This window comes from Athene cunicularia (assembly GCF_003259725.1).
Source record: "Athene cunicularia isolate RWA chromosome 2 unlocalized genomic scaffold, athCun1 chr2_part1, whole genome shotgun sequence".
In the NCBI taxonomy this organism is placed as follows: Eukaryota; Metazoa; Chordata; class Aves; order Strigiformes; family Strigidae; genus Athene; species Athene cunicularia.
Window position 1 is genome coordinate 61,271,834 of NW_020799095.1, and position 27,535 is coordinate 61,299,368.

At 41.7% G+C, this 27,535-nt stretch overlaps 1 protein-coding gene across 1 annotated transcript; it reads right to left on the minus strand.

The window, feature by feature from the left end:
* Positions 1–42: 42 nt before the first annotated feature.
* LY86 (lymphocyte antigen 86) lies at positions 43–25,931 on the minus strand. Its single transcript, XM_026842502.1, has 5 exons — positions 25,619–25,931; positions 12,139–12,225; positions 10,566–10,694; positions 3,453–3,505; positions 43–529 (listed from the first exon to the last, which is right to left on the minus strand). Exons 1-5 carry the CDS (start codon positions 25,737–25,739, stop codon positions 434–436), a joined length of 486 nt encoding a protein of 161 aa, XP_026698303.1. The 5' UTR covers positions 25,740–25,931; the 3' UTR covers positions 43–433.
* Positions 25,932–27,535: the final 1,604 nt, after the last annotated feature.

Here is a 27,535-nt window from a genome sequence, read left to right on the forward strand (position 1 = left end):
GGAGGCTCCAGGTGGGCTCCAGGTAAGATTGAAAATGTTGAGTGCTGTAACTGTATAATATGTGGTATACATGCAAGTCGTCTTTAGCCTGTGTTAGAAATGGATACCTCCATAACTTACTGCAAAAAAAATGTTTAGGCTCTCACCTGTTCTACCTCATGCTATTTTCATCCTTAAATGAGAATGTTGGTATCAATACTTTCTATTTGCAGCTGTATATATTAGAAGCAAAAAGTGGGCTACAATGTATATTTAGAGATAAAATTGCCACTAGAGGGTCTAGTGACTTCTTGAAAATAGTGAATGATAAAGAGGAACAGCATCAGAAACACCATGTGCGGATTATTTCCTTCAGAATCATTGTAGCATGCAAGCAGCTCACTTGGCTTGAATAGCTTTGGTGGTCTGTAGCTTTCATGAAATGATTTTTTTGCTAGTAATAATCTAAATAATTTTTCACAGTAAAATCAGCACAAGCGACAGTGAAGTGATCTTCATTAGTCAGTTTTGCTGAAATAGTGTAATCTCCCTGTATGAGACAAACACAAAGCAAGAGATTAGCCCATCAGTAATATGTAACTGCTGCTGTTTCTATGAGGGAGTCCTCTTCCTAGAAACAGAGTAATACTTTTCCCATGAAGTTCCTCCAAAACATTTCCTGTCCAAATGTTTCAGAACTGGTAAAGGACTTGCCCATATTTTCTGCCAAAATACTTTCATCAGGGATATCAATGCTGACAGCACAAGTTCAAAATTAAAACAGTGCAAGGGGAACAAAATGTTTTGATGCATAAAAATTCCTTTCAGATCTGTGTAACTTCTCATGTTTCTTATGAGCGAGCACAATATGTCTTGTGCTGTTTAGTAACTGGAAGGGGATGAGGTGCTCAGCTGTCTGGCACTTCTCTTCCTTGGATCTTGTTGTTCAGTGTGTACACTTATTGATAGGAATTTTTGTGCAAGCACCTTTGGGGATATGTGTACAGATGACTCGATCTGTGAATTCCCATGAAATAAAGCAAGAAGTAGTCTTCAAATTATGTAATTAAAACTAATAATTCAGGCTTTGGGGATAATTGTATAATTTAAGTGCAAAAATCTCAACCTTAAACAACGCATGGCAATTTTTTTATTGGTCAAAATTGCTCTTTTCAGATGCTTGAAGGAGAAGCACAGGACAGGGAAGGTGACAAGGCTCATTTAACAGATTTGGATGAAGAGGTGAGCTAGATTTCATTCACTCTACATATCTGGCACTGCGGTATTTCTGTTTTTTCTGAAGTGTGGCGGGGACCAAAACCTGGAGTAGGAGAGCTTGGCAGCAGTGGCCTCCTGGCTTTGAACCATAGAGAGCTCTTGCCCTGCTTAGGATTCTTTTGGTTGTGGAGTAGAAGGGAGGCACAGCTAGAATGAGTCAGGTTTCTTGGCATTTGCCTTTTACCATGGGATTTCTAAAGCAATAACTGGCCTGTGTCCTCACAGAGACATTCAAGTTAAGTGTAACATCCAAATTTAGAGAGAGGCCCAATGGCAACATGCTCATGGGAACACAGCTTTGTTGTAATTGCTGTGCATACTGTGCAAATGTCCTTTGCGCTGCTCAGATGAGGCTGTTCTTGGTAATGAGCAGATGATGATTGCTGCATGGAATAACTCCTTATTACTAGCATGGAAGGATGGCATTATTTGCCTGATTGATTAATTAACAAAAAAGGCTTCTTATTCCCTTTCTCCCAAGCATGTTAATTCTCCAAAACTTATAGTTTCATTCATGGAAAGGAGTTTATAATAACTCGTTTCCATTGCTCATTAGTGATATTTTTCCTCCTCCAGAATAATTTTTTGTTTATGGGTAGGAATTGTTACTAAGAGGATTGTGAACAGTTTTAGAATTTCTGGCTCCAAATTCAGCTAACTTTCCCAGAACTGGTGTTTCACTGGTCTGTGTGGATGTTTCTAGGGCTTCCTCTTGGTCTAAAGACCTATTTGTCAGTTTGTCCAGAACCTTTACTATGTAAGTGTCCTCAGTATGTTAGTAAACCTGCTCCTGAAGCAGGATGCTAACTGGTATGAGCTCGGTGAGCTCATATTGAGCTTCCAGTTTGAGAGATCAAAAGGCATTGCTCAATACATCTCTAGATGTAGCCTTTAGGGAAGCAGGCTGGGTGGGGTAACAGCCTGAATAAAGGGGCCCAGCTCCCTGTATGAAAGCCTTGGAAAATTAAGGTGTGGTCGCCACTATCGCCAAGGGAACACTAAGACACATGAGATGGTAGCTGTTATGGACACTCAATCCTCCCAGAAGACGGGTATCCTTGTTATCACCCCTGCAGGTCTTGGCAAGCCCAGCTCTCTGGGACTCATGTCCTTGTTATATATTCCTGTTCTGATCCTGTCTTCTCATTTTCCTGCACCTGGACCAAGCCAGTGTTGAGCAGGCCCCAGACCTCATCTTTGAGGCTGACATAGGTATTATGTCTGCTGCTGAAAAACTAAGAGCTCATGCTGCGCTTCTCTGAGTGTACCTAAGAAGTGTTTGACCACCTAACTGTGTGCTTTCACAGTGGTGACTGATCCTTTCTTCACCACATTCTCAACCAGATTCCCTGGTCCAGATCTTGCCTCCTCCCCTTCAGTCTCTTGATGTGTGGGGCTAAAAATTCTTTGTTATTTACTGGTCAAATATAGCTTCATTTTGTATCCAGTTAGGGGAGACAGTGGTGTGTTCAGCATTTGAAACCTATCTTGCTTTGCAGTGGGATTTGGTTGACCTTCTAGAAGGAGATGTAGCTGAGTATGGAGAAGGCTGCTTGTAAAAAGCATCTATAATGGATGATCAGGAAAATCAGAGCAGTGCCTAGAGTACTTCTGTTTTCTCACCTTTCTAAGAAATTATGTTTTTATTTTAAGGCTCTGTAGGTCCAGAGAAAATGTTCTTGGCCAAATAACTGGTGCTTTCAGTTGCACCCTCGAAGACCTCCATCTCTAACGCCATGTATGTACAGTGGAACACATACATTTGCAATAGTTATCTAAACTTTATAGCCAGTGAGGATGAATGAGCTTCTCCAAATTGTTTAGCTCACTAAGGCGTGAGCTGAATTGCAGCCTTAGTCTCTCAGGAGACCCTTGGAGCTGCGTCTTTTCTGGCTATTTTAAGAGTAATAGAGGATGAGCCTACTAAAGTACTGTATGGCTGTATGACTCAGTGCTGGTAGAGGGGATTGTCTATCCTGAGAAATCCTGTCTGTCTCTGGATAGTGATGGCTTTCTAATGCTTTAAGCAAAGCCACTTGATTTCATTTTGAAAAAGTTTAGTTACCTGAACACTATCAGATCCAGTGTGCCAGCTGGGGGAGCTTGCAATATGCTGATATGATTGCTGGTAGTTCTCTGACCATACCTCATCCAGAAAGCCCTTCTGTTTGGGAGTGCAGCTGTGACCAACTTACCTGTGGGATTTCTTTGAATCCCAGTGTGACTGGTCCCTCATAGTAGAGGTGTTCTGAAAAGCAAAAATGGTAATGAGTGCTTAGACATGCAGCATATGAAGGAAACAGGCAGCTGATTGTAGATGCTTTTTTGTAATAGTACTTCAAAGCGTTCCGGTGACAAGTGCTATGGAGCTGCAAAGTGCTCTCTACGCAGTCTTGCAGCAGACCTCCTGAGAGAATTGTCAGGATGCGTACTGCCTTATGGGGGGAAAGCAAGGCAGAGCCTGGCCTCAAGGAGGGCCTGCAGCTCCTATCTGAGTGGAGGAGGGGGGTATGGCTTGCACAACCGGGTAGGTATTCCTATGTCAGTACACATCCTGCAAATGGGGAAATGAAAAGGGAGGAGGATTGCCAGACACAAATCTTTTAGCATGATCTATTAAACACCTGCAGCTGCAATAGCTGCACTATACTGTTTTGGTAAATTTAAGAGAAACCAATATGAGCTGAGTATTTCTGTAGGTGTGGACTTCTGACTGCTTGCTGAACATAATCTTAAAGTAATAAGAACATGTCTATCTCACTGCTAAGAGAGCCTTCACCAAGAAGTTACATGATGTACTAAAGCCATCACAAGTTGTGCTGGTGACTGGAATAGAGCCCAGGAGTTCCACCTTTCAATCCTCATCTCCCTAGTCGCAAGGCATGCTTGCTCTTTGCTGTTGAAGAAAGGGCAACTTTGGCATTAATGGACAGAATTAGCAAGCTGTTCTGCAGTTCCTCCTACTTTTTCATAGCTTGCTTGGCTAAACTGTGCAGACTTGACTGAAAATAAAATTTGTAGATGTTTCAGTATTTCAGAATTTCTTGCACAACTTGCCCTCCACAAGTTGTGGAAAAGTCTAAGAACTGTTTAAGGATTCTCTTTTGTAGGTGTTGTGAAATATTCTTTACTTTGACAGTGACAGAGGAGTGTTTCATCATATTTATATGAGTATGTGCTGGTATCTTGATGCTTGTCACTTCTAGAGAGTTGTTTTAGTCCAGTCTCACTGTGCTGATTTAAACTGTTTCTTGTGAAAGGCTGCACAAAAAGGTTTGTAACATGTTTATGTTGTATGGTCCGTCCCACCGTGCAGGAGGTGTGACTTGGAAGAGAGTTCACAGAAGGTCTTCCCCACACATGCTATGAAATGTTAGTCAATGCTGTGTAACGAACTTGTGTAAAAGAATCATGACTGTAAGATAAACTAGGAGAAAGGAGAAACCTGAAACATCATCAATGTTCTACACCTTTGCATTAATGAGGAGTTTGCTAAATGTAATGATGATCCTGGAAGGTGGAGAAGATGCAGAACTTTTCAGTGTTTCCCTGAAAAACCTAATTCCAAAACAGAGAATAGAATACATGTGTTTTAGCTTGTCACTCTCAAACTGATCAACTATGCTGCAGCACTCATACTGTACTCATTTCCCTTTCCATCCCTGGCTGCTTCACCTGGGCGCCAAGAAGTCTTTTGCTTTTCAAAGAGCAGTCGGCATCACTACTTGCTTCTGTGCATGAAACAAGAGTCCCTGAGTCTGACACATCTCCGCAGAAGAGAGCGGTGACTCAAGAATCTTAAAAATACAGTGCAGCCCACTTCTCAGTTCACAACTTTGCTGGAGTCTAAATGGGAGTTAAAGGCACTTGCAGACTGCATGACTTGATGAGTGACTCCCCTGGGGCTTGAGCTGTATGTGTGGTGATGTGTGTGCTAAGCCATACTGTGAGCTGCACTTTCAGGGTGGTATGGACATGTAATGGCATGGCTTATGGTTTTTGTTCAGTAGAGAGCCTTGTTTGACTCTCTCCTTCAGTCGACTGTGAGCCTAGCAAATCTTGGATGGCAGCAGAGTCGAGAGGAAACTAGGCTGTAAACCGTCGCCCTTCCCAAAATTCCTTCTCCACAGAGACATGGAATCTCCTCTTGGATCATGCCGCTTGTTAGGGTCTCACCTAGGCTGTTGGAAAGCCATCTAGAACCTAAACATACAAATGCAGTATTCAAGCTCTGCAAAACATATACTTTAAAATGAAGTAGGAGTCATCGGGCCATAAATTTGCTTCTGAAATGATGGCAATGCTAATCTCTCCTTCAGTGTAGGTAGAAGCTATTTTTTTCCCCGACTTTGATGTGGCAAAATAATGATTACATCAGAGCTAGATGAATGTGGTCTTAGGGCTCTGCTTCAGCCCTGACAAGTTTTCCACGATTGCTCTGATGTGTGGTAGCTATGCCTTTGCTTGGTAATCAGTGGAGTCACTCTGGGCTGTACTCTCTTTTAGGGAGCCTCCAACTGTGGAGCTAGGTGCTGTGTGTTCAGTTTGAGGTTTATGCTTCAGCATTGCCGCTTTATGCTTCAGCATTGCCCTTATTTAGCTCTTTCTAGCCAGGGGTCCTGCAGTGGTTCACAGTTATTAATCATACAGAGCTACTGGAGAGAGTCCAGTGAAGGGCCACTGATATGATTAAGGGACTGGAACATCTCTTCAGTGAGGAAAGGCTGAGGGAGGTGGGACTGTTCAGCCTGGAGAACAGAAAGATTAGGGAAGAGCACGTCAATATGTACAAATACCTGCAGGGAGGGTGTAAAGAAGACAGAGCCAGGGTCTTTCCAGTGGTGCCCAGTGATGGGACAAGAAGCAGTGGGTAAAACTGAAACACAGGAGTTTCCCTTTGGACATCAAGAAAGATTTTTTTTTTTTTTTTTTTTTTTCTTCTGTGAGGGTGACTGAGTACTGGCAGAGGTTGCCCAAAGAGGTTGTGGAATCTCCATCCCTGGATGTATTCAAAAACTGCACCTGGACATGGTCCTGAGCAACCAGCTGAAGCTGGCCCTACTTGAGTAGGTGGGAGTTTGACTAAATGACTTTCAAAGGTCCTTTCACAACCTAAGCCATTCTGTGGTTCTGTAACTAGACCTCTAGATAACTCTTGTGACCTTTCTTGCTTTCAAGGAATAGGGAGAGGAAAGGACTATGCTGCTTTGGAAGTATGTCATGATAGGAGAGCAAGGGCAGCTTTCATCTTCATCTAGTTGACACCTGCCAGAAAATATTCTGGATCCATAGATCTGCTGAATTTCATCAGTCATGTTCACTTCAGACCATGGCAACCTTCTCAGTGCCTATGCTGGCTGGATAAGCCTTTTCAAAGCCCATTCAATGTTCCTCTCACATGAGAATTTCTGCTATAATTCCAGAAGTGTAAACATCCTCCAAGGCTTTAAGGACTGTAGTTTATCACAGCATCCTTCATATACATTTTTCTCCATATATTCATACATTTTTGCATTCCTTCATTGAAACGGGATGAACACATCTGCTGCAGTAAGTGTAACTGTCACAAACACTGAGCCTGGCTCATTGAAAGAATTCTGTGGTCTTTTTAGAGCAAGCCCATATGTAGTTGCAACAAATGCACGAACATTCAGAACAGCATAGATCACAAGTGCATTTTTCCAATTAAAAATTCCTCTATGTCTTTACTGGTCTGTTGGTAAGCTATGGTATCTGTCAAGCATGCTGTCATCAGTGACATGCTTTCAGTCCACCTTTCATTTTCAGGTCTTTTAAAGACTTAACTGAAGGTGATTTCTGTAGAGCATCCTGGAAAACATTTCTCAGGTACTGCTGATCTGAGGTGATTTTGTTGTAGCAGCTTTTCACTGTTGTTTCTACCAGAAGTAACTTAGTCCTTTTCCCTGCTAGGAAGCAGGCCTCTAGTTGCTTCCGGGCGGAAGCAGAGCTTTCAAATGTGTAAGAAAGAACTTCCTGAGGATTACTTCAAGTTACTAGTTACCATTTATCATGAAGATGCCTCTCATTCCTGACAAAACACCTATAATGAAATTCTCACTCCTCTTTCTCAAATCTTCCTTGCACTGAAAAATCTTGATACGTTCTCACACTCTTGTACTATATAAAGGCCCTGTACATCTGCACCCACCTCTTCTTTTTTCTATGTTTTAAGTCTTTTTAGAACTTAAATGCTCCATGTTGGAGTTCTTCTAGGACACGATCTTGCACCCATGCAACTGACACACAGCTTCTGTGAGTTTTAGGGATGCAGGAGTGATCTGAATAACTGCCAGCTATGCATGTATAGTTGAGTGAGAAAAACGTATATAAATACATAGCTGGGTGAGAAACATCCACTCTCTCTACTGGGGAGGCAAAAGTGAGATAAAGGGGCTAAGCAAGATGGCACTCTATATCAGCCCCAAAGACCTAGCTTTGTGGTATAGTTAGTTTCTCAGAAACATGTACCTAAACTCTCAATGTGATACCCAGTTCTGTAATTCATGTTATATTCTCTACTTCTATTCACAAATACTATTTTAGAAACTTGCGTACTGTAACACATATTGAAAAAGGCAATAATGTAAAGAATGGAGGTCAGAAGCAAGAGGGGTTTTCTCTGTGGTTTGGGAGTGTGCACAAGGAATCGTGCAAGTGCTCTGATGGTGCCTTTATCAGTTGGGCCTGAAAGAAAACTTGTGGACTTGCAGAGGATGCAACTGTCTTGTCAGGAAGCTTTGTTTAAGCCTGCAAGTTGTGGCTGGGACATTGCTAAATATTACCCTGGTAGATCTTTTTCTCTGATTTTGGTGATTGCATGAGGAAATCTGTTAAATCTTATGTAACCATTTAGTTTGGAGGAAATGGGGAATAACCAGCACTTTCTACTAAAAAAGAGGAAGAGCTGAGTTCATGTTATGCCACAAATAATTTAGCTGTTTTGTTATTGTTATTCTTAAATGGACGGTGGACCATTTCTTTGCAACCTTTGAGCTAACAACTTCACAACAGGCATATAGCTCAAAGAAAAAGATCTTGGAATCCTATTTAGGAGTCCCAGTGAGCAGTGCCAGATTTGACCTTTGCTTAACATAAATAGTAAATACTATATGATTATGATGAACATGAAACCTCCAGCTATATTAAGTCTCCTACAGTATTTCCAGTCATGGTAAAACTGTGGCATTATATGTGAGCAAAGAAAAAAAGCAGCCCCAAACACTCAAGACTGCCACATCCGGCACTTGCAAGCCTCTCTTTTCTTTTAAATGCTCCAGTTGTCCTCATGAGTGAGTGGACCAACAAAGCCTTTAGCAGTACATTCTGTCTCATTTTGGGAGAGGGAGGAACAGGTGATTATTTTAATTTTTTTTTTGGCCTCCTTGTAGAAGGCAAGCAAATTCTGTGTGGAACTATATTTAAACTCATGTCAGGTCTGGCCAAATGTTGGAAATGTTGCCCATACAACAGGGAAAAAGGGGCTCTCCATGAAAAGCTTCAGCCGAAAGGGCTATCTGCTCCTCAGTACCTTTGCTAGGCTGCATACTTGGCCATTCACAATGTCCTTTCTGCATAGATATTAGGGCATATTTAAAGATGTGCTAATATGGTAAATTATGGCTGTGCTGAATTGCCTCAAATTGGTCTTCAGCTTAATTCTGTGTACCAAAACATGGGTTAGAATCAAATGTCAACTAATTAAGAAATACCATATTTTCAGTTTGAACCTTAGTCTGAGAAAGTTCACTTCTTTCCCACTGTGACTTAATAGCTAAATAAAACCAGCTACTGAACAAGAGGATGTGTATTAAAAAGTGTGTGGCAGAGGTCCTTGCACTAACTTAGAGATGCTTCTAAATGAAGATATATAGTATTATTTAAACAACCAACTATGGTTTTATATCATAATGTACTTTAATTAGTAGAAACAATCACCTGTCAGTTTAAGATTAAGGGGCTTGGAAACCCCAGGAGGTTTTTGTTTTGTGGCTTAATGTGTGAATAGCAGTTTGTGCTAAGCTTGGGACTGACTCTACTTCTTAATGTATTCTCTAAAGGATGTTATTTAGTACTTCATCAGAATAAGATAGTTTTTCAATATGTCTGTGGGTGGCTTTTTTCCCCCCTTGTAATTCAATACACAATTGAAGAAACCTCTCAATTTAATTTTTTTGTCTATTTGGCTTACAGGATTTACATAATTGGTTGCTCATGCAGCATTTCTCTATCATTCTTTGTGATATTTCTATGCTGTTTGAAATGTCTGAGTAATTTTTCCAGAGGCTGTTTTAGCAGTAGTGCTGTGCATGGTCTTTAAAGCCATAGCCCTTGCACATGAGTTATTGCAGTGTTCTCAGGATGGAGATGCAAGTGAATGGAAGGAAAGCAGAGCTTCTGAAACTAACTGGTGCTCTAATGACTCTGAAACTTCCCTGCAGCTCTACCTGTTTATTTTGAAATCAGTCTAAAGAGATGATAGTGATGTAAGAGGGATTTCAAAATAACCGTTTAAGATAAGTCAGTATGACAGTTCAGAGGCATGACCATAGCTAGCTTTGCATTACCTGGCCTGGGTCGTGGCAGAAGGGATCTTGATAAGTGCCCAGGCTCACCTGGGACCGCAGATGTCTGCTTTCTGTGGGCAGCTAATGTCACTGTAAACCAATTACTGCACGTCTGCACCGTCTGGCAGTTTGACTGTCATGAAATGAAATCATCTGACTGCCACACAGGCACATGTTGAGCAGAAACAAGATGCAGACTATAGATCATATCAAATAGCATCTCAGTCCAAATATCCTTATTCAAGCATAATTCCTCTTAAAGTGAGTGAAGAACTGCTTTTAAGGACAGGAAGTGTTACTTGCTTAATAGTGAAGAACATGTTCAGAATGGCTTGTTTGTTTGCTCAGCCATTTCTTTTACAGAACTGGCCTTTATTTTTGTCATACTTCTTGCTCACATGACAACCATGTGCCTATAAATAGGGCTTACAAACCTCTTTGCTGTTGGATGGGGTCACATTACCACAGTTACTTTTTATGGACTTTAAAATCCCATGTGTGTGCAATATTCTGTGATTAAAAGAAAAGCAAGCAAACAGGTTAGGGAAAAAAGCAGCCTCTGAAATTAAAATGTCTCTGTCCTACTGTGTTTCTGTCATCCATTAACATGCTGTTGAAGTAAACAGAACATTACGATGTATTGGTGCGTTCAACAGCACAGCGGGTGCATCCTGCTTGGAGTATTCAGTAGCCATCAAACACTTAGAATGCTACCTAAATTACCTCCTTTCTTCTTTCCACAGAAAATGAGCTTAGAATGACCTGGCTCGCAAAGTGTCTCTGAGTAGGTTAAGACAGTCTTCCCGTTTATGATCAGGTCAACCTTGACGTACAGTTCCTTGATGCTGTGTCCTACACATAAAGCAGAAGGAGAGCTCAGAAAAAGTGCAAGGGTAAACAGGTTTACTACTTTATTTTTTAAAATATTCAATTTTTTTCCCCCCCTGATATTTAAACCATTAAGTGTTTTTTCTTCACTGAGAACTCCTGATACATAGAAATCCATGCTTCAGGAACAGGTCTCTAAGTCCCTTAAGGGACATAATAGCACATTATCTTTATTGTTAAATAAACTATGCCCATAACCATTCTCTGATTCTGAGACAACTGGCATAGTAAATCTCGTGTCCGTACATCTAAACTTTCTTTCCTACTGTCCCTAGCAGAGGAACTATATCCAGTGGGGCCCTGGGAGCAGCCTGTGGTGTGTACCTGCTGCCTGGGAAAACAGTAGCTGGTCCAAGCCAGACTTGTGCCAGGGACTGGTATAGCAGCTTGGCAATGCTGGGAGGTTGTCTGTTTGTGCCTGACTTGCTAGCATAAATACAGCCAGTGAGGCTGCTGGATTTAGAAGGAGGTCTTGTACTCTGAATTGTTGGAAAAGTATTAGCAGATGCCTGTAATGTGACTTTGCAAGCTTGTTTAACTTTGCAGCCACCTGAAAACTGATGGTCCCCAGGCAAAAGGGCAGCATGTCTCACAGGAGGGAGACCTTTTTCATGCAAGGAAGCATTCCCAAATGCTAAAAGACGCTTGGCACACACTTATTTTCAGCACCAGGAGCATACAGCAGCCCTCTCATATGTATAGGTTCTAAGTGAGCTTGGGGCCGACAGGGTTGCAAGAAGATGGCTTTCCTGTGCAAGGATCACAAAGCAAGCTATGGCTAATATTAACTTGTGCACCCAGCCCATTAGCTCAAATGCAGTTCTGCTTTTGACTTTTTATTGCTGATCAGTCAAGTGCTGAAGGCTATAATTTCAGCTAGCACAGGTGGTTAACATGACTGTTGCCTCAGGCTAGTACTTCCCCAGCACTCCTCCAGCATGCTTCTCTGCATACCCAGGAGGGGCAGAGAGGTGCCCTCACCTTGCCCTGCCAGAGTCCCTTCAGTCTTCTACCTGCAAGGGTCAGCCTTGGCTATTTGGCAAGAACCGCTGGTGCTGACACAAGAGTGTGAGTGCTGTAGCTGTCTCATTTAACAAGACTCTCCTCAGAAGATTTAGCTGTGAAAACAAGCTCTAAGAGCAGCCCCCACCTTGGCTATCCATATGTACAGATGAAGGGTAGAAGAGGAATGGGGGTTGAGGGCAGATATGACCTGCTTAGGGTAACATAGTAGTCTGAGGCTGAGTCAGTAACAGAACTGACATTTCTGTAGTCCTCACAGGTGTTGAAATTTCACAGAAATAAAGCCCATTCGTATTTATATGAGGTTGTTACTCTTGCTTACTTAATACCAGTGCTCACACATGGATTACCTGTTTACGACACGAGACAATATCAATTCACTTACTTAGGACCATTGCAGCTCTGATGTTAAAGGTGTGGGTTGTGATATCAGAACAACGGTCAATGCTGAAAGCAAAATCTTGCTGGTGATCTGTTTGGAGACAGAAGGCAGTGGGTAGCAAGCTGTATTTTTAAGAAGAAACTGACTGTATAGAAGAAAACAATGAAACATAGAAGTGTTATAAAAACCAGATTACATATTCCTTAAAAATTTCCCAAGATGTGCTCAAAGCTCCCATACCCTATGTTAAATGGTTACTTCTGTCCTTCCTGCCACTTCAGTTGGAAGCACATTCAGATGATAGTCTATCTGTGGCTAAAACCTACTGTGTGGGAAAATGAGCTAAGTTCAGGGAAATCAAGTTGGGTAGTCAGTACTCATGCAACAGTGAAGTTTTAGCACAACTGCTCTTCCCAGGGTCTGTGCGTTGCCATTCCTTCCTCAGCACTGATGAACAATGGGTTATGATGATGTTTTTTAACTCATTTGTATTACAAGATGGTTTGAAGTTGATTGGGAAACTGAATCCTGAAATGGGATGAAAAGTCCAAAAATAAAAATAAAATTGTGTAACTGAGTTCTGGCAGTATTTCATGCTGGGTCCCCCATCATGTGATATTTCTAACCCAGGAGTCTTTCTGTGAGACTTTAGCAGAGCTGGGCTCAAAGGTCAAAGTCAGCTGATGATTGACACGAACATGGCTCTTAACAGTTCCTACAATACCCCTTTCTGTGCATTAAGCTCCAAAACTCTTGTACAAACATAATTGCTTTCTCTCTACTTCCATCTTCTTCCTTGCTAGCCTCCATGAGACTCTGCTATGCCTTAAGGCTTGTCAATGTGTCACTCTCTGGTGACAGCCAACAGCAACAACTGACAGCTCAGCTGCCACAACCAACAGCATGTGCAAGTACTTTCCAGAGCTGTGGCTAGAGGTGAAAGATTTGGCCAGTTCAGAGCATATAATCTTGAGCCTCAAGGCTTTCTTTAGGCACAGGTTTGTTCCTCACAGTGGTTTTCCAGCCAGCCTGTGCATCCAACTTCCTTCTCTGTGGTAAACCAGAGAAGCAACTGCAACATGTGCAGAAGCAGCCACAGGCTCCCCAGTTTACATAGAGCTGGTGGTGACAAAATATAGACTTGGGAATTGAATTGTTTCTAAGTTATTGTTGCTCGAGGTAATCTTCTCACTGAATCAAAAATAATGAGGTGTGAGAATTTTCCTTTGCTGTGGTGAAACTTGAGTCACAAGCATTCTCTGTGAGGCTGAGCTAGCATCTTGATACTTCGTACTCTGACCCTACTTTTGCAGCAGTGCCCCACTGCTGTAGCGTCTGGCAGGGATCAAGCCTGGGTGACAAAAGCCTGATTGCTTAGAGGGGAGCATGAAATGAATAAAGTACTGGGGGGAGCTGGAGGTTCTAAGCAAGTCAGGCTTTGTGAGCACATGGATTGTCAGTGTGGTCCAAAAGGAGCTCTGGAGCCCTGAATTCTGGTAACTTATAAGAACTGTTAAAGGAGGGAGATAAAAAGCATTGGTACTTCCCAAAGCTCTGTGTCCCTGTGCTGGATTTTGTCCTCCATACAACTAAATCAGTCTCTGAAGTTGCGTGATGTGCTTGGGACAAAAAGTTAGTCCCTGGAGTTGTTTATCAGCTGAAGTGTGACAAGAGTCAGAGGGGCTATCTTTCCTCCCTTTCTATATTCCTGTCAGTTCTTGCTTTGCTATTGCAGCTTCAGAAGCTGTTGCAGTTGGGTAGCAGAGCAGTTTCCTGCTCCAGTACGAAGTGTTTCAAACTTCTCTTTTCTCCAGGACCGTTATGCCTGCTTCCTCTCTGGTCTTTACCACCTCTGAGGGCCTGGTTTCCGCTTTCCTCTGGACTTCTGCAAGAGCTCCTCTCATTTCTGTTTTGCATGTGGTGTGATGATAAGGTTCAGGAAACAGCTGCTCAGATTCAGAGCAATATGGGCATTGATGCCTGCAAATAGTGCTGGTTGTCAAATGACTAAAATTGTTGGCTCTGTAACTTCCAGAGGGAACTATGGTCAAAAATGGCACTGCTACATATATGATGCTCTTTTCTTTTCAAAGAGACAATGCTGTGCTTTAGTCAACAAATTAAATCATGATATTAGGACTAAAGTTGATTTTTTAGGTTCAAAATTTCTCATCAGTAACTGTTTGGATGAAAAGGGGATATTCATGAAACCAAGCTTCTCTGGAAAGCATGGACTTCTTACAATGAACCTGTCCCCAGAGTTGTTTTAGTTTGGGTATTTAATTTCTGTTTGTTTTGGGTTTTTTTCTATGGGTTGAGCTCTTTTCCCAGATGATCTATTTCATGGTGTGTTGTAGCTGTAGGTGTCTTCTACTGTGCTGCTAGTGATGCAGCATAGGACTCTGGTGTATCCAGAGAAGTGTTGTCCCAGAGAGCAAGATCATGTGGAAGTGCTCATACAAGAAATTAAAAATCCATGAATTGGAGCACTTGGATTTGGTGTTATTACTCTGTTGCTGAGAAACGTAAACTGTTTCACTGGCAAAGGAAGCCCCAATTAATTTTCTGACCATCTCCCTCTGGAAATTCAGGCTGTGACTTTGTAATCCAACATTTTGGATATTGTGGTGCATGTGGGGGCCTCCTGCTGAAATCGGTTGAAAGGATGGCTGTGTTGCTAAAGCTATGGTGCCAGGGAGTTTGGATTCCAAAACATGTAGGCAGAAAGGTTGTTGCTAAAAGGAAATTAAAGAAAATTGTGGTTTTTAACAGTTTGATAAGTGAAGATGACTGTAATTTCAGCTGTGTGCTATAAACTAAGGTAGTGTGCCATAGCCCTCTTTCTTTAAACAGTGAGGAGTCCCTCGTGTGGCAAAGGCAACTTGAGGCAGTTGCCATTTTTGTGTTTCATCTCAGATGCACAACTGTGAGTCACTGTGTGTCTCTTATGGAAGTTTAATACTTATTCTTCCTTGTTTGCCTTAATCTGAAGTGAGCTGGTTAGACTGAAAAAAATACATGTTATGTCTTTCACATGTGCAGAGCAATAACATTTACCGTTAAATCTCTAAAATACGTGGGGCTGCCCTTCAGCCTTCCACTTCCCTGCAACATTTCATAGTGCACAGTACTGTATGTTCCCAGACTTCCCTCCACCCACTCCCTTCAATCTGCTCCTTCTTCCATAATTAAAGCTAGAAACTCTTCAACTGGTTGCAGAGTTTTGCTTTTCCAGTTCAGTTTTGATATATTACCAACACTTAAAACATTGCTGGAAATTTTGCAAACGTTGAGGTTTATCAATAAAAATCTGCTCAATGAGGGGAAAAAGGGTGGGTTTTGTGTCTCTGTATTCAGGGCTTGGGCTGCAACATATTTACAGCTAGCATGAAAGGTGGCTGGGAGCAGGATTTTGACCGAAGTTTTTCTCTAGACAGTTGTAAATCTTTCCAGCAACTGATCTGAGAAACAGGCAAGTCGTCAGCTTTTGTAAACAATCAATGCGCTGTAAGATCTCTTAGAGCTGTTATTTGAACTTGATGCTGTAGCTAATGCTCTGCTCTCAACTGTATCTATCGCTGAATGTACAGCTCTTGCTGAAGACTGACTTACGTAGTACAATCCTGCTTCGTGAGAGGCAACTTTGGGACATTCCCTGGCATCTTGGCACTGATCACCCCTTACATGGCATAGTGCCAGCTGACCCCACGCATCTCACCTCCCTTTTCACCCTTAGCACCCCAAGTACACTAGTGGAGATTGATTGCTGTATTGGTTTGGTATGTGGTTTTCCTTGCGTATAACCTGTAGTGGCACCATAGTGCAAGGTTTCAGCCTGGCTTACTGTTGTACTCATAGCGATGAATTTGGCTGGGTTTTTCTAGAAGACTGAGCAGACATGCGTAGTACAGCCTAGAAGCTCAGATGAGTTCCTGAACTTTTCTTCCTAGAGTTTCTTTTCCTGCTCTTGTTTTTGGCAGGAGGTTCATAGGTAAATTAGCTCAGTCATACTTAGTACTGTATATATGTGACCCTCCTGCATGCAAGCCTTGTGCCTTTCATGGCGGTTATTGCCCCAGTAATAGGGACAACAGATGGGAACATACTTTCATGCCTCAGTTACTGCGATTGTGGGATCACCAGCTCATGCCCCTCTGAACATGGCTGTGCACCAAGCCACGGGACTCTGAGCTGGGTTTGCCCTTATACCCCACAGCCTCCTGTGCTCTGGGAGGTGATCTCTGGCAGGAAGATGAAGCAGATGGCTGGGAATGGTAAGGTGCTAACCTGCTATGGCTCTGTCCCTCAGAGCCTGAGCTGCTAGATAACTAACTGGGCATTACAGAAACTGCATGGCCAGATGGGAACCACCTGTTATAGGAATTTTGCTGGGCTGGTTTACAACAGCCTCTGTCTTTTATTCTTCTCTCTCCCTCCCTCCATCTTGTTAACTATCCTCTACTGGCTTTACTTTCATCTGAAACTACTCTAAAATCACATTGTTTCCAAATGAGCATGAAAATCGGTGGTGTGAGTGAATAGGCGCAGCAAGCAGGCAAGCTTTGCTTGCAAGAGTCCACATCTGTAAGTCTTGCAGTGCTGAGAAGACTGCAAATTGGTAAACTTTGGGTGTTTCAAAATAACACTTTTAGGAACAGATAAGGCACAGAACTGAATAGAGTGACATAGCAGCACTTGAGTAGGGTCATACAAGGACAGACTGGTGCTAGAGAAGCTGGAAATTAGCACAAGGAAGAAACATATTTAGTAATTACCCAACACTACTCACCTTCAAAGCTCTTAATTTTATTAAGTCATTAGTCCTTACAATATTCAAGGTGATAAAAGGAGAGGGAAAGAATGAGGAACTGTTTGGGATCTCAGACTTTATGTATTCACTCAACATTTTACCTTTAATGTCTATTTAAATAAATTAACCTGAATGCTCAAGGTTATATTTGACACTGAAATCTACTTACAAGGAACAGAGGAAGAAGCACCAGGTGAATTAGCAGCAATCTAGTTGTGCATCTAGATTTCTCTGAGCACCTTCAGTTTAATGAACTTCCCTATGGGCCTGCCTTCAGTGCATGGCACTGTTATGTCCAGACATGGTTGGGAGGAGCAGAGTGGCCCTCTGGTCAGAAGGAAGCAGAATAAATTGAAACACATGTTGGCTGTGACTAGTTTATCATGAGGATCCTTCATCCCAAGATGCTCACCTCAGACATAACCAGCTCCAGGCTTTTGCCTAGTTCAGACAGGCACTCTGGCCTCCTTTGCAGAAGTCATGGTATGTTTTATCTCCTGCACCTTTCTGGCTTGCTTAGGCATCATGGAGGTGAAGGAATAGGGAAGATTACAGTTCAGGTATCCTTAATGTCCTGGGGTATAGACTGTGGAAATTCCTCTTTACAAACAGCGCTATCAACCTCTGGTCTCTGAGGTCTGCTTAAACCTGAAGCTCTTGGAGATGTCTAATGGAGCGAATAACTCTGCTTCCTTTCTGATAAAACTTACATGACTGTACAGGGAAGCCTGAAGATTTGGTCTCAGTATAATCTATAAACTAAAAAAACACTAGCAAGAAAAATTTAAAATATGGCTTTAAAAAAAAAAGTGTTTATGCAATATTTAAATAATTTCCATTCCTATCAAGAATACTTAAAACTGGTAACACAAATAGCAAATATACACTGCTTGGTTACGTTAAGGCAAGGCATTAGTGGCTGGTGTTTGGCCCTGGTTTTGAAGCAAGATGATTCCAGTGTCTTATGAAATTAATTTAAATAAACGATGAAGACTGTCTCTTGCTATTTCAAATAAAACTCACCACCAAGTATAACTGATGTCCAAATTTGCAAATATTCAGAAACAGTAACTCAGAAGACTGGTAGCTTCTCCAGACATGCTGCTGGGGTGCTGAGTGCAATAGTAGCAGCACTTGGGGTTTGAGGATCAGATGCCGGATGGAGGGCTTAGCCTACAAGAAAAGGTCTTGAAGTATGGCAGATGGAGGAGGAAGGAAGCGATTTGCCTGGTAGCAAGCTGAGGTCACCCAGCTGCCACCTTTGGCTGTGTAGCTGCTGGTGGTCTGGGCAAGGAGCTGTATGGTGTCATGAGCTGGAGGAAAGTCCCGGTAAAGACAGGAGATGTGAGGGGGATTAAAGAGAGAATGTCTTTATTTGTTTGTTCTGTTGGTAAGAAAACACCATGCTGGAGGGCTGTGTTTGGGGACGGAGGTGTCACCACCATGCATAAAGCAGCCTTGCCAAAGACTTGACCTGAATCTCCCTGGCTTTTCCTGCCGGAACCACCTTTCTTGACAGCAGGCTTGTTAGAGCTGTTTGCCAGGGCTCAAGGGGAGGTCCAGTGTCTGAAGGTTCATGGAGACCTTCCTTTTGCTAGCGGTGGTATTTGGAAATGGGGGTTTCTGTGCTTTGTGTGGTATAACAAAGCCTTGTTTAAGCCTGCTTGAGAAGACAAAAGTGAGATACTGGCTTTGAGAGATAGCACATACAGATCTGTATTTTTATTTAATAATCCTGATTTGGCCTAGTTAGCTTGAGAGAGAAAGGAAGGCAGGGCAGGTTTCAGATACAGCAGTGTAACAAGAAAATGCTGCATTAATTTGGGCCCAGCAGGGAATGTATTAGAGAGAGAAAGTCTTTGTTCTTCTGTTCTTGTTGGTAAGAAAACACTATGCACTGCATGAGTAGGATGCATATAGTAACTGCCTGTATTCCTAATCAGACCTGTCTCTCCTCTCTTCATATGTTTTTTTTATCATTCTTTATATTGCTCTACTTGAGACAGAGATCTCTGGACATCAGTTCTTGCCAGTATGACTGGAGATTCACAACAAACTTGCAGACGTGTCAGAAATAGAACCAAACATTACTAGAAATTGCCCTGCTGTTAGACACATGCCATGCTCTGGGATAGCAGGCTTTACCACTGATTATACAGAACAGTAATCAGCAGCATATAAATGGGCTAAATGTTCCCATTTTCCCAGGATGCGTTGAAATCCACCACAGGAGTGTGGCAGTAAGCTATAATTGGAATGGCATACTCCCTCTGCTGAGGGAAGTAGCTGGCTTCCTGCCTGCCCCATCACCGCTGGATCGTTTGACAGGAGCTATCCATCTTCAGGTGATTGAATTAATTTGGGGCAGCTTTCAAGATCCTAGATTTTGGCAACTGGTAGTTCTTCTGGGTTTAAAGCAGCATCTGGGACAGATCATAGGTTTTGGATTTAGCATGCGATGGTTCCATTCAGGGTATTTAGGTCTCTTGTCCCCAATGGCCACTGCTCCTCCCATAAGTTTTAGGTTGCCATAAGCATCCTTGAAGTTGGTGCAGTGACACCAACACACAATGCTGAAGTTCTTTTTGCATTTTTCTAAGGTGTGTTAATTTTTCTTAGATTATTCTGGATATTTTTGCTGATGGATGTTAAACTGCTGAGAGAACCTGATCTCCTGCCTCTCTTTTTTCTTTGGTAAACTGTAAGCATTATAGGGTCCAATCTATTCTGAGGCCTTGATGACAGTGCTAGATGAGATAGTGTGGCAATGTCAAGAAAGCCTCGCAATGCTTCATATGCCTACACAAAGCTTTACACTGGGGCATTTATGAGCAACTGTGGTTTGTTCTTGCTCCTGTTGTGATGCAGTGAATGTGCCTTTTGATAATTTCTACTTTTATATAATACAGGAAGCTAATCTCAAATTTTCATCAAACTGTTAACATAGCTGTGACTCACCTGTTCAGTATACTAGACTACTCTCTCCACAGAGACTCAAATTTAGTGTGCAGTAGCAAATAACAGTTCTGCCTTGCCCATGGTACTTGACTGTAATGCAATATACAATTTTCTAGGTATGTCTCTCCTATTTGTTTCCAAAGGGGAGAACACCTTTTCCTATGGCTTGCCTTGCAGGCTCTTACCCCTTCTGCTTGCAGTTCTTTAGTGACTCAGTAGCTACAACCAAAGACATGACAGAAGTCAATAGGTAGAAAATGTGTCTGCTAGTTGAGATTTAGCATCTGGAGATAAGCAGGAGGGGCTGTCATACATAAACAACCCTCTTTTACAGTCCATGATGCAGAACATTCATTGATTTGATGAGAAAACCTCAGAGAATTAAATTAGGTGGGAAAATTTAAAGCATGGTGGGAAAACTTCAGCTGAGGGTAATCTCTCTGCTACTAGGCTCAGTGAAAGCATTAACACTGATTTTGCTAAATGGTTCAAAGTCTAGATGCTGAACCTAATGTTACTGCCAGAGTACCTTGGAGGTATGAAATTTGTCTCCTGTTCCTCCTTACCATTTACATTTTAAAACTTACTAAAACTTACCTCTCTAAAAGAAGAGGTAAAATTAAATCAGAACCAGTTTAAGAGGTCACATAGGAAAAGAAAGTTTTAATCCTTTCTAATGAAGCAGAGAATAAAATAGATAAGGTAGTTTTAATTCACAAAGGGACCAAAACTTTAGAAGATTTGCATGTGCACTCATATCTATGTTACCTTAATTCTGATGACAGCTTCTGTTTGTTAGGATCTGGTGCCAGAAATATGCATGTCAGCATCTGGACTTCTCCCTGGAATAAGTAAGCTATACCAAATGAGTGTAGCAGCAAGGCTATGACACTAAGACAGCTTGGACAGAGCAAACAAACAAAAAAATGTTTTCAAGTGAAATTCTTAAGTTCTTTGATTGTTTGCCCATTAGCGATCTATGTAACAAAAGATCAGAGGGGAGCTAGTGTCATGTGGCTTTAAATAATTTAGAAGCAGAAGCAATTGCTGGAGACTGCTTGAGGGAAATAAATAAATAAGTCAGAGAAGCATCTGGCTCAATCTGTCTGCTAAAAACAACCAAAGAATAATGGGAAAAGAACCTTTTTTTACCAAGTGTCTAGAAGAACATTTGCCCTGAAGATGCATGAGGTGAGAATTTTTTGCAGACTTTTCTTTGACAGCTGAAGCTATCAGACTACTTACATCCTTTAACTAAAGGATCTAAGTGTGTAGCCAAGGGGGAAAATGGATCAGTAATGTCAGATGACATAGAAAACAGGAAGTGCTGTGCTGTAAAATTAGTGCTACAGTGATGGCAATTTAGCAGGTTTGTTTACATGTTGATATTGCTGATTGAGCAGGGATGGGTGTTACAGGCCTCTCCCTCTCCCTCTCCCTCTCCCTCTCCCCTCAAAGAAGAGTTTAAGAGGAGGGTGTCTGTACTGCGCTGTCTGAACAGAGTAGTTCTACACCAGAATAACCTTGCTGACTTCAAGGGGCCAGCCGTTTTAACACAGATCCAAATCTGAGCCCACAATTTTAAAGAAAAGCCATACAAATGAGAGTTTCTCTATCTGCAAATACAATCCAGTGCAACCTTGTTCTGAAGTGGGCGGTGCTGCTCTCTCTTCAACTGTAGCAATGTAGGGTAGGAAAAAGCTTTACAGAAATGACCCTGCTTGAAGTGTGACATAGAGTTATAGAAGCAGTTATGGAGCTCAGTGGACAAAAGTTCAGACTGACTTTGCTCCGTTTAGGAAGAGGCATTGGCATGTAAGAATAATTCTGTAGATGACCGTAGGGCCCTGCTTCTTTGTCTAGCAGAAGGCATTAATTAAAGCAAATGGTTACCCATATCCCTAAATATTTTTTTAAATTATTTTTAAATCTGTAGATATGCAGATATAAAGCTTCATATTTAGGTTCTGGAAGTTGAAATTAATACTAATTGGTTGCTCCTTCTCCTGAAATTGCAGCTAATGGCTATTAACCTTGATTCAGATGAAAAAGAAGGCAAGGCAAAGTCAGACATGAATTGGGAAATGTGTTTGACAGTAAAAAAAAAATCCCATGTGGTCTGAACAGTGTTTTATAAAGCTGAGAGAATATTTCTCAAGATGTCATCTTCAAATACTACTATTTTGACTCTCCTGAAGATCTCCCTGGAATCCCTGTTATTTACTCCCATGCACAGAAAACAGTCCTTAATGGTTGATTCTTTCCAGCCCCTTTCTAAGAACATTCTGCCTTATCAGTAACACTTTCTGCACTGTCAAGAAATCAGTTTCAGGCAGCAGACAGCTCTGAAATATCCCAGGTCCTAATCTAAATGTTGAACATTATCCCAGAGCATACTGGTCTGGGTTTGCTGGTCGAAACAAAAGCAGTCATTCCGAGACACAGATTTGTTGATGTAGGCCCAACTAACATTTAAAGAAAGAGCTGTAAAAATAGTTGGAAAATGTTTTTCATGTGTCTGCGGCAGCAGTCACCTGCTATGAGGAGGGCCCTATTTGAATACTACATTTTAAGAATGTTTTCATGGCTAATTAAGACAATTAGGCTTACATGAATGGTCTAGAAGCAGGTGCTGGTAGACACTTTGAGGAGTTGTATTTTGTAGTCTCTAACTGCATTGCACTTTGCACTTTCAGGTGGATGCCTGACACTCGAATAGCACTGGAATCTGCTTGGGGCACTTTGCTACCATTGCCTTTCTGTTCCCAGACAATTGTCTTTTAAAATGTAGCTGGAAAGATCAGAAGAGCTATTACTGTAAAAATCACTGTGAAATTAAAAGGGATAGAAATCAGCCATTTGTGTAGCAGGTTCTTTTCATGTCTCTGCATGGACTTGCCAATTATGGTTCTCTTTTTCTCAGCTGGAGATGTTAACCTGTGTTGCTTTTATCTCAGGATTCCTGCCCAGGTTTCTAAAGTGATTTGTGGTCATTTGAGATCTTCTTTCATTTTTGTCACTTGCTCCTGGGAGGAAAAGTGGCACTGATGGGAAATGTTTTGCTATCTATAGACTGTCTCAGTGTTATGTCTCCTGTGGTTAATATACAGGAGGCAGCATACTGTCTATTTACTTTACTTTTAGACCACCCGTCTCTCAGTCTGGGTTTCTCACCACCAATTTGCTGCTGAGAATTTTTGTCTGACTTCTTTTATTGATCACTAGGGTCTTGTCTAGTCCTTTCTTTTGATGCATGCCTTAGGGTCCTGGATACTGAACGTTTCATTTAATGTAGCTGGGTGGGAATGTGGATCTTATATATAGGATCCAGAACATGGAGTGAGGCTGGGGACTTGATGCGCGCCTGTATCTTATACATTATAGGGGCAGGAAGCAGCTAGGAGCAACTGTTTGCAACAGGGAATTGGGACTTGCTCTTGGGTACAGGATATTGCTACGCTTTCTCTGTCTTCAGTTATCCACCTAAGATTGCTACATTTATCACAGTTATATTAGCTCATAATTTTGGCTTTAGTCAGATTTTTACTGCATTATAGGAGAGGATCTGATAAACTGCAAAGTAAAAACAAACACTGAGCTCCTTTTGAAATGCTCAGACTGAACTCTATTAATCTCTCGATAGAGGGCATTCAGCTCGAGAAATAAAGTTGTGAAGCACTTGGCTAAAATTCTCTCAACTTCTGTAAATTTTACTTGATTCAACCCTGACTCACTGATAACATCCTAGAGTTTATAGTAACAATAATAGAAGTGATATCTGATCCTCTTGAAGCCAGCAGAGAACCCTTTATCCAAGATTTCATACTAGACACCTCATTGTGGCTACTGTGTCCCAAAAATGTGTCATCCTCTGGCATCTTCAGTGGAGCAGGAAGTGCCATGGGGAATTTCTCAGACTGTAAGGCACATGCGGAGCAGTCTTCCTCTGAAATACCTAAAGAGAATGGGCAGTTGCCTAGCATTGACTCTGCATGATGACAATCCAAATTTGTCATGAGAAGGATTTTTTGGGAAAGGGTCTTGTTAAACCTAGGCACTAGAATGTCTGTTCCCTCCTGGGTGAGAACAATTGGTGGGACAGAGCTAGAGAACAGAGGTATGTTCTGCCCATCTAGATGTGCTTTACAATGAAATGAAGTGGGAACAAGGCTTGCCCTCTCCTGAAATTGGCACCTTAGGCACTGTTATGAGCTTGTCAGTGAGCTCAGTAAGAACAATGCCTTCTCTGAAGGAATGACAGTAGTGTGTTTGGATTTATTTTCCCCACCTGTAGATTTTTGGGCTCAGCTCAAAACACCTTATTTTTCTGCTTTATGCAAGCTACCAGACTGTGAGCTAGATCAGCAGAGATGCAGATGGTGCCCCCTGGTCTGATTCTACAGGTGTGGTAGCCTCTGGAAAAAGGCAGGGCAGGACATTGTGACAGCCACTGTGTGTTGCCACAACTGAATCTGCCAAAGCTGTTAAGGGAGTGAGGAATCTGGCTTCAGACAAGGAATCTGATTTAATTCTTGCATTGTTTCCACGTCTGTGTAATCTTCTCATCTCCTATAGCGGTGCGCAGGAGAACAGAAAGCCACTCTCGGTGTTGGGACCTGACCTGTGTGATCTCTGGCTTGTGCTTCTTAAGCTGTGAATTCCTCCTGAATGAATGTACCTCCCACCTTTCTGTGTGTGGCAAATCAAAATAAGTGGCACAAGCTCTAAACAAATGCATTTTATTAGCTAGGCCAGTGGTGCATAGTACGAAGCAATGCCTGACTGACATGTGCCCAGCAGACAAATTTCATCATGATTTGAATTGACTCAAAACTATAGCCTGTGCCTTTGGTCAAGGCATCTCATGCTAACTGAGACTGTTAAGGGAACAGAATTAACTTATACAATGAATTATTACTGAAATAAAGGTAATACCAAAGCTTGTATTCAATATCTAATTAAATATTTTCCTAATGCAGTATACCCATTTATAATATGTGAAGCCTGACTTTAGTCTTCTGGGAGTGGGCCAGTAAAGAATAGCATTACAAATATTTATTTACTTCTCTTGTCCCTCACTGGCTTTATTTTAATGGGTGTGCAAAACCGCATGAAAGCTACAGGGGAGAAAAAGCCCCCTGGGAAACCCTTTGTATCAGGATGAATTGGAAAAACAAACTCTAGGGTGCTCATTTGCCATGAATCGCTTTTCACATCACGTGCGGAAAATGAATGAGGCGTCTGTGAATCTAATTCCCTTTGTCCCAGTTGTAAAGCAGATCAGCACAATAGGAGAGGCACAAGGCCAGCAAAGCAGGAGGTGGAAAGCAGGCACCATTCAGTGAATTCATTTTCAGTCATTCCAGTGCCGCTTGCTCCATTTCTCTACAGATTTAAAGAACAAACAAAACCCTATGGTTCCTGGGAAATGCCTCTGTTAAGTGCTGCTGCCGAAGTCTCGCTAACCGCGGTGGCAACGGTGCAGAACACGAATCCCTCCCACTGTCACGCTGGGTCCCTTGCTACTCCAAGTGGGAGGACAGAAAGCACATCACCACAGCCTTGCCGCAGTGTGTTGAAGAGTCTGTGTCCCAGGGGTAAAAAAGATAAAGATTTAGGGTCTTCCATTCTGCCTGGCTTATAAGCGCCTCTCACTGCATTAAGAAAAACTTTCTTGCCCAGCTAAAAGGAAAATGGAAATTAAAAAAATCTCACCACAGCTTTTGTAATATATTTCCAAGTTGTCCTCTTTGCAGACTGTGTGCGTAGGCCATTCAGTGCTGGCATTGATGTAAAGCAGGACTAAGATGAGAACAAGAGTATTTGATGTCTTCATGATGGTGGTGGTGGTGGTAGTTTGCAGGATTACTTCTCTGTTTCTTGTGAACCCTCTGTGGAAGGAGTTATTCCTTTCTCCAAGGGAGATGGGAGTTAACCAGATTCATGCCTGTAGAAGGGTTAAGTGAGCCAATGCAGCCTTAGCTTACCACAATGTGGTATAAACAAGAGGCTAATCAAAACTGGAGGGTGCTATTTCCGTGTGCTTTAGACTTCTGCTTTCTGCTTCATGTTAGTTTAGACTAATGACAAATGAGCTAATCACACCTACTCGCTGCCCAGCATAGCCCTGCTTCAGTGCCTGCTGGAACAATGCAGCAAACTGTTTAGTTTTTCTCTCGCTGTCAGTTTCTTCACTTGAAGTCAAAGCATTTGGGTCAAGACTTCAGAAAGGCTTATTTAGCCCTTCCGGCAGCAAAACATTGTGATCCAAATCACCCCATCTTAATCACACACAGTCAGACCAAATTTTGCAAGGTGGACAGTTTGGTTTCTATGTTCTTCTTAGTAACAAATCTATCTGCTAGAGGGAAGTGTGTCTGGTGAAGCTGACACCAAATAAACATGCCTTGAAACTTTTAGGAATGAATCCTTTCTACTTGACTATGCTAAATCCTGTATTTATGTTCATTTTGTTCAATGGTTTTAAAGAATGTACTATGTAACAGTATACCCTATCAGGTAAACATAGACTTTTTTTTTCTTTCTGCCTTTCTAGTTATTTAACTGCCCACTAGCGATACTGTGCATTTCTTATTTGCACTAGATTTTTTTGTTTAAGGCTGTGCTTTATGTAAAAATTAGTGGTTGTTGCAGATAACAGGGAATGATCAGTAAGGAAAGGAGTGAGTGTTTCTGCATCTCCAGTAAACTTCTCCCAATTCAGTTTAAGATCCAGGATTGGAATAGAATTTCAAACTGCAGTTGCCAAAAAAGGTCTTTTCTGGACAGAGCACCAACTGGAAAAAAGCTATAAGCTAAATTCAACCCTAAAGCAAATGTCTGCAATAGTCTTTTCTGAGCTGGAGACAAGGAGAAATTGGCTCTGTAGCATGACAGAGTTGGATAAAAGATCATTTTGGCCATCTCAGTCTTTCTTGCTCTGAAAGCTCCGAGATATCATTTGCTCTGCCACTGAGTAAAGTTGAAGAGGGAAAAGCCTATGTACTTTGGTGAGCAGGAGAGCACCTAACAAAATAATTAGGAAATAATGCTGAACAATAGAGCTGTTCCTCAGGCAAAATCCTAGCCTGAATGAAGGTAGTAAAAGTAATCCCATAGATTAAAGAGGGAGCCAAGATTTCAGCCATGATGTATTAAATTTAAAAGCCAATTCAATGCAATCCAAGAAACCTTGCTTTGAATAATGAGGCTCAGGCCTGCTTCATGTTTTTGGGTATTATCATAATGGTAAGTATTACATCCAGGGCAGGGTGAGAATCCAGGCAACTGTCTTTAGGCATGGAACATGTATGAGTCATGGAAAGAGATCTGGGTTGTAGATCTGTCTGGTTTGACTGGACTTTAGTTGTACCTACCTGATGAAAGTGAGCTGATGAAAGTGAGAGCAATTGCAAAGGGAATAGTAAGGGAAGACAATGTTTGGGATTACTGTAATACTTTTAAACTAGAATCTCATAAAGTGAAAGTCCATTCCCACTGAGGTCTACAAATACAGCAAAAATCAGAAATAGCAATTTATTACACAATGCAAAGTACTTTAGATCAGGACTTTTTTTTTTTTTTTTTTTTTTTTTTTTTTTTTGGAATGACATCATCATGGTCCTCAATTTA

Excerpts from the sequence above, each read along its gene's own strand:
- LY86 (XM_026842502.1), bottom strand. The coding sequence starts at position 25,739 with ATGAAGACATCAAATACTCTTGTTCTCATCTTAGTCCTGCTTTACATC. Across the intron at positions 12,226-25,618 it reads AATATATTACAAAAGCTGTG|ATCACCAGCAAGATTTTGCT; the intron begins GTGAGATTTTTT and ends GTCTCCAAACAG. Across the intron at positions 10,695-12,138 it reads CAGAGCTGCAATGGTCCTAA|GACACAGCATCAAGGAACTG; the intron begins GTAAGTGAATTG and ends CTTTATGTGTAG.